Genomic DNA, 7,881 nt, shown 5'->3' with positions numbered 1-7,881 from the left:
TCCACCAGGAATTGAACTTCGGTATTTTAATGACAAAAGATTTTTACCGAAAACAAGCGGATTAAATGCATTTTAATGATTGAGTTATATTAACAATATTGAAAAAACGGATTATAAACCTGGACTATTTAAAAGAAAATACTGCTTTATTTAATGAATATTGTACTAACTGTTTTATTTTGATGAAAGCTGTGCTTCAAGGCAATGAGAAGCTAGACAGCCATAGAGTTTGCTGGTATTTTGCAAGAAGTGAAATTTCATAGTTTCTTGTCGTGTGGTGAACGTCCCAAACAGAAGCGACGGTAGGTTTGAATACTGCGTTTTCATTGGCTGAAATATGCATAAATGCATGCCACAACATCACCTAGGCCTCTGTTTGCATCTAAATCTTTATTGTGGTTAACGTCGTGGGCGATCTGTAAAGTTTCATAAGTACACTGTAAAAAATGAGGTGTTGAAATAACACAAAATGACTACCAGTTTAGCGTGTTACTTGTGTGTCAATTCAGCACAAAGATATCACCTTCCGAAAATATCAAAAATAACTAGTTACTACGTTATCATCTGAAAACAGTGACACAGATAGCTGTGCTTCCATCTGTTTTCTTTGTCATCTGTTTTATTCTTGTATCTTAGCATATATGAACATAAGATGGCAGAACTGTTGCCTATGTTTCTGTTGTAAGACGATTCACAGGTTTACAACAATATTATTGTGACCAATTACTGAACACATAGAACATTATTCATTACTTGGCAGAAGTGCCAAAGATATTTTGTAAAGCTTTGCTCATATTAAACGATTGTACCAATGCAAATTCTATTGTAACTAGTTATTTTTGATATGCTTGGAAGACGATGTCTTTGTGCTGAATTGACCCACAAGTAACACGCTAAAGTGGTAGTCATTTTGTGTTATTTCAACACCTCATATTTTACAGTGTAGTGTTAATATTTGTGCAGTGTTTTGCGAATGCTGTGGTAAGTTAATTTGAATTTTATTTCAAGTAATATCCTATTTAATATTTTTGAAAATATGTTTAAAACAATTTATTTGACTTTATGAAAATTACGAGTCTCGTCTCGTCTCGAAGTTTCAGGGAAAGGATTTGAATTATGAAATGGATTTGCATTTGAAAAACAAAACAAAACAAAAAAAAAAAAATAAAATAGACGCGCACATTATTTTTGTTTTTTATTTACAATTATGAGCAGATAATTTATTATTATTATTACAGTTTTATGCCTGGCTATTTCAATTTAGATTGCTATTCATAAATATATATTATTGATACTTGACTATAAAATTTGTAATGCGGCTAATAGACAGAATTGTTTTGTTACTATTGCATACAATTTGATAAGAGAATAAAATTAAAACTAATTTTCGATTGCTGTGAATATCAATGAGCATCGTAGCTCATTGGTTAGGGATTTAGGTTTAGATTTCAGGGGTTTTGGCATCCAAGCCCATTTAGCCCTTTACGTTTCGTGGGATGGTATCCCCTGCGATCACACTATCCGAGGAAAGTGAAGAAAGAAACGATTGGGGAAGAAAGGAAGCGGCCTGGGACCTATAAGTTAGGTACCACTCCGGCATTTGCCAGGTGTGAATGGGAAAAACCCAGGAAAACTTCATTCAGGATGGCTGGCCCTAAAAAGCTTATACAATTTTTTGACTGAATGCCACCACCGGGAATCGAACCCATAACTTATTGGTATTGCGTATGTATTTTTAGGCGAAGACATCTGATTAATTTTAGTGGTTACATATTCTTTACTTTGTTGGGCATTGTGAGCTTCTTATGAAATAGTATTACGTTTTTTAAACATTCCTTTGATTATGAAGAGAACAGGCCTTATTAATTAATGAGGCAATGAGGGGCTCACAACAGGAATTGAACTGATGATCTTCAGCTAGAAAAGATCCCCTTCAAACATCTATAATGGAAATGAACCAAATATTTTAATTTTACTGTTGATTCATTTAATATTGATTATACGGTATAATAGCTACGGCATAGCTTGGAAACCAAGGAAAAAATTACTGAAGGGACGATTAGGAAAAATCGTATTTTATATTGCTTCATATATAGAAGGTATATTAAAATTGTGAACCTGGTAATTATTTTGTAGTACTAAAAATACAGTGATATCTATAATTTATTTGGTGAGTATTTATCCGGAAGTTTATTACCTGCTTTTAAAAATTCTATAAGAAAATTATAGGGTCCATTGAGCATTTACGTTGCCTAGTTTCTATATGCTCATTTGAAATAACTTAGGCCCATTACTATTATTTTTCCGTGGAATAAACAATGGTAAAAATCTATGAAATAATTACTGGAATAAAACATTAGTTTTACAAATATTATTATGATTACGTATTGTAAAGGAAAATATTTAGAAGAGCTGAGAACAATATTTTGACTTACGTAGTTAGAACAGTTAGCATCAACAGGATTCCTGGACAACGCGTTTACTGCCATCTATTAACTAAAGTAAAAACTGCGTGCAGAAAGCAATTACAAGGACTTACTGCTCCGTAAAGTTTTTTTTTTTTTTTTTTAATTCACAGGTTCTTGCGAAAATAATTATTCCATAAATGATTTTACAATGTACGTAGAGTGTGTGGAAAATATATTTGAAATATAAGTTGATAGGTAAATAATTTAGTTTAAAATAATACGTGAGAGGTCCTTCCATTATAATATTGAGGATATTTGCGACAGAACATAGAGATTATTGTGGATAAGCATTAATTAAAATTTAATAAATTGTATATATAAACAGTTTCTTAAATAGCTCCCATATTGATACCGACATGGATTTGTTGAAAGGTTATTTGCCACAAAGTGCACAGTAGTGCTCTCAAACGGGTCGGGTCAGGTCAACTCGGGTCAGTCGGGTCAGCTCGGGTCGGGTTGTCGGGTTAGGCTACTCGGGTCGGGTTGGGTCAGCTCGGGTCGGGTCAATCGGGTCAGCTCGGGTCGGGTTATTAGGGTCGGGTGGTCGGGTCAGCTAGGATCGGGTTATCGGGTCGGGTCACTCGGGTCGGGTCAGTCGGGTCAGTTTGGGTCAGGTTGTCGTGTCGGGTCAGTTCACTTTGGTCAACTGAGTTTAGTTTGAGTTTAAACTCGGCTGGAGTCGAAAGCTGCTGTTTTTCACTAGCTGCCTAATTAAAAATAGCAATTTTCAATTGATTTTATAGAAACCATAAATCTATTTTGAACACTTGCAGCTAGTGTTTTTATGGTAAATGCTTATTTTTATACTTGTGTGTACTTTAATTTTTAAATGTGGAAGATTGATTTTACCAATCGACTGTAATATTAATATCTACGCCAATATGGAGTCTGGATTTAGAACAAAACTAGAAGTTATTTAAGCAACGCCAAAAGAGATATTGGATATGAACGACCAAGCCCAAGCAGGGCCGCGGTGGCTTAGGGCTAGAGAATTCATCTCTGGTGCATGGTGTCCAGTAGCGTAGTTAGAGTTTTTTTTTCAGGGGGCCAATGAAGGGCCCAAGAGGATTTTGAGTGGGCCATTTCCAATATATATATATATATATATATATATATATATATATATATATATATATATATATGTGTGTGTGTGTGTATATATATATATATATATTCAAGGTGAATGTTTCCATCTTTGTTGTTCATGATTTTATTCTTTGGAAAACATTGAAAATATAAGAATTTAATACCTCAAACAACTAGGATTCATTAATGCAATTGATTTCTAATATAAGTAAATAGTTATTTAATCATGGCGTTTAAAATATGTGTAGCTGGTTGACCTAAGTGGAAGCAAACACACTTTTACAGGTAAAGAAAATAACTTATAGGTTCATGCCTCTACTTGAAGAGGATCTTTCTATTAGTGTGGGCAGCAGCAAACATATCCACAACTTGTTAAAGATCTAACGATTTAGCAATTTTCTTCTCAATATAAAGTAACACTATGTTTTTCAACCTATCATGAGTCCTTGAATTGCGTATACAAGTCTTTAATCTTTTCAAAGAAGAGAATGACCTTTCACATGTAGCACTAGAAACTGATATAATCACAGAGATGATACCTAGCTTGTAGGTTTCTAGGAATGCATTTTTGTAGACACAAAGATCAACGAAATTCGTTAAGGAATCAGCTTTCGTTTTCTTCTCGTCTTCATACAACTTAATTGTTAGAGCAACCCACATTATGCTTTATTTCTTGTTTTAAAAAAATCAGAAAAATAAACACACTGCTGAACAAGACTGCACTTATTTAATATAAAAAACACATTTACACATGACGTTTCGATCTTCTAGCCAAGATCCTCATCAGACTTACACTGAGTGATACAAGTCAAGTCAAGTCAAGTTATTGTCTGTTTTCCATTTTATATTAAATGGATGGATGTATTAGCTAAGTGCTACTTTATCCTAGTGATATATTTATAAATGTGTATATGAGCAGTCGTGACAGTTAATGTGTTATTTAATAGTTGTGATTACTTTTTTTTTTAAATATATGAGTTCTTTGTTTTATACTGTGTTCTTCTATTGTGCTTGTGTGTGTGTGTGTGTGTGTGTCGGCCCCAGTGTAGCTGCCTTGCCTCTTGTTGTGGTAGGTCTTGTTGCAAATCTTCATGGATTAGTTGGCTTTTCGATTTCTTCTTTATTTTGGTGGTGGGTCTTCTTCAAGGTATGTTATGTCGTCGAATCTTCTGGGGAGCGCCCCACATCCAAGTCCAGCATTGAGCACAAAAATGATGGTAGTGAAGTTTAGTGAGTTGGTGAGATTTTTATATGATTTTTGGTGAATTTATTGTTATAAATGATTATGTTGTTTTCTTCTTTGTTTTTGAGAGTTCTTCATTGTTTTGTTAATGTTCTTCGTTGTTTGATGAGTGTTCTTCATTGTTCGTGTGTGATTTCCTTGCAATGTATATTGTTATTATTTAATAGAGTTCTTCCTTGTTCTGTTTGAGTCTCAGTCATTGTTATATCTTATAGTGTATTTTGTTCGTGATAGTAGTTTGTAATGGCGTAATATAGTAGTGGGGTATGGAGTATATTCTTTATCTGTTGGAGAGAAGTGATGTTGAAAGAAGTCCCTTTCATGGAGTCTCTGAATATATTTGAAGTTCAATAGATTAATGGTTTCTGTGATAGGTAGTAATCCTGATACGTCATATATTTGTTCGTGATTGCCTTTAATATGTGTGATATTTTTGAGCCAATGACGTTCTATTTTGGCCACCTCTTCTATATTCTGTCTGTTATATATTTGATGTCCGTATAATAATACAGATCTAATTAACAGTTTGTATATGAGGTTATGTATCTTGGATGAGAATTGAATATTGTTGATGGTAGTCTTAAGTTTCAGCATTATGGTTACCGCTCTCTTTCTTAAAATTGATATGTGTTTTTTCAGATTCAGTCTGTTATCTAAAGGAACACCAAGGTATTTGGCTGTTCTGGTTGGAAAGATATGTTGGTTATCGATCATAATAGTGTTATTGAGGTCTTTTCTTGTTCCTTTACCACTAGGGTAGCAAAGAAGAATTTGAGTTTTATTTGGGTTTAATTTAAGAAACCATCTATCACACCATTTCTTAAATTGAATTGTTTGACGTTTAAGTCTGCTAAGAAAACTACTCAAGTATATATACACAATTCATGTTGTCCCATTGGTTAGTTCAGATAGATTTCCACGCTTCTGATTGGCTGTTTGAACGGGCCAATGAGAGAGCAGATAGGGAGAAGAATTGTGTATATATACTTGAGTAGTTTTTTGTATCATTCAGTGTACGTCTGATGAGGATCTTGGCTAGAAGATCGAAACGTCACGTGTAAATGTGTTTTTTATATTAAATAAGTGCAGTCTTGTTCAGCAGTGTGTTTATTTTTCTGATTTTATTTGCAAGACGTTGACTATGATTGTGTGTCAGTTTGAAATGGGCCCGAAGCTGAAAAGGGCTGTTGAGAAGTGGAAGAACAGAAGAACAGAAGAAGGAGGGAAATCAACATGGAGGAGCAAGTGGGTTTTTTGCAGAAGTGTATGGAGAAGAAAGTAATACCTAGGAGTTTGAGAATCCAAAGGAATAATATAAAAGGACAGTCAGTGAGGTTAAGGACGCTTATAAGGAGAACAGAGATTGAGAACGTGAGGAGCCTGGCAGCTTGTTTGAAGAAGAGACTAAGGCTTTCACATAGAAATTAGAAGTAGAATATGTAGATTTGGCATCTATTTTTGTAAGAGACTGGTTAGTACAATATTTAAGAGAATGGGAAATGTGTTTTAGTGGCAAAGTAGAACAAAGACTTAAAAAGAAATTAATAGCGTTGGGCATAAGCGAGGAGAAGACCAAAGAAAGGTTAGTGGTGATAGGGGAAGTGCAAGTGTCAGAAGAAGAGAAATATTTTCTTTCATTGGGTTGTAAATTTAAAGTGAAAGATGGAACGAGCAGGGTCGATGACATAGTCTATTCTATAGAAGAAGCATTGAACGAAGTTAAAGAAGAAGAGGAATGAGATAGGTTAAGAAGGAAAGCAATGGTTTTGGTAAAGAAAGAAATCCACAGAAGATCTTCGAATTTGACAAAAGAAGAAAGAAGAGGATATGATAGCATTAGGAAAAGGAAGGACATTGTGGTAGAGAGAGCTGACAAAGGAGGGGCGACAGTGGTAATGAATAAAGTGTGGTATGAGGACAAGGTGAAGGATTTGGTGGATGGACAATATCAATTAGTCGACAAGAAGAAAGAAGAAATTATAGAAGAATTAAAAGAAGAATGTAAAAGGAAGGGACTTAAGAAATGGATGAATGAAGATGGAAGAGTGCCCGTGTTAAAGGGTTTTCCAAAAATACACAAAAAGGAAGTAAAGCTTAGGCCAGTTATGGACTGTAGGAATAATTATTTGGAACCGCTAGAAAGTGAATTGAAACCAGCGTTAGAATGGGTAAGACACAGACAAAAGACTTTGGCAGTTAAAGACTATAGAGAAGTAATAAACTACACCAGTAATGCTGAAATTAATAATGATTGTATTTTGTTTAGTTTAGATGTTAAAGCCATGTTTCCTAGTCTAAAGAGAAGTGCTATACTTGATACGATTAAGAGAGTTATGGGGGGGGGGGAGAATGTGTTAAAGGCTGGAAATGGGAGAAAGTTAGAAAAGCCCTCAACTTAATATGGGAGTTTGGTTTCTGTAAAGTTAAGAATGACATATATAAGATTAAGGATGGTTTAAGTATAGGATCTAATAAAAGTCCGGTATTGTCTGATATCATTATGAATGTGTGGGAGAAGGATGTGATAGAAAAGGGGAAAGAAAAGATTCGATTTTTATGTAGATACGTTGATGATTGTTTTGGGATATGGGAAGGATCAAAAGAAGAGTTGATAGAGTTCGTTGGTAGTATTGAAGATAAGGACAAGGGAATAGAATTAGAACTAGAGACAGAGCAGGGAGGTGTATTATGTCATCTTGACATTTTAATGAGTAAGGAAGGGAAGAGCATTAAGACTCAATGGTATCAAAAAGAATGTAGTGCTGTTATTTATTGTAATAAGAAAAGTAATGTAGATAGAAGCACAAAAGTTAATTTCATAAGAAATATGTTAGACAGAATTACCAAAATTTGTAACAAAAATGTAGAAGAGAATGTGGAAATCTTTAAAGGACAGCTGTATAAGAATGGTTATAGTAAAAGGGATATCGTTAAAGCATCTGTGGTCTCGGGGAAAGATAAAAGTGGGGAGGACAATGAGGGGGTATGGAAAGGCATTGTAGGGTTAGGAGAAGATACCGAGATTTAAAAAAAGATGTTAAGAAAGCAAGGGGTCAAGGTGTATAGAAAAGGTAGGACGTTGTT

At 34.4% G+C, this 7,881-nt stretch overlaps 1 protein-coding gene across 1 annotated transcript; it reads left to right on the top strand.

Annotated features, from left to right (window-relative positions):
- Nucleotides 1–6,557: 6,557 nt before the first annotated feature.
- LOC145685004 (uncharacterized) lies at nucleotides 6,558–7,196 on the top strand. The gene has a single exon (XM_081757344.1). The coding sequence runs from the start codon at nucleotides 6,558–6,560 to the stop codon at nucleotides 7,194–7,196; it is 639 nt and encodes a 212-aa protein (XP_081613470.1).
- Nucleotides 7,197–7,881: the final 685 nt, after the last annotated feature.

Source organism: Thermobia domestica, chromosome 5, assembly GCF_964235325.1.
Source record: "Thermobia domestica chromosome 5, izTheDome1.hap1.1, whole genome shotgun sequence".
Classification (NCBI taxonomy): Eukaryota; Metazoa; Arthropoda; class Insecta; order Zygentoma; family Lepismatidae; genus Thermobia; species Thermobia domestica.
This window is presented reverse-complemented; position numbering and strand designations above follow the sequence as displayed.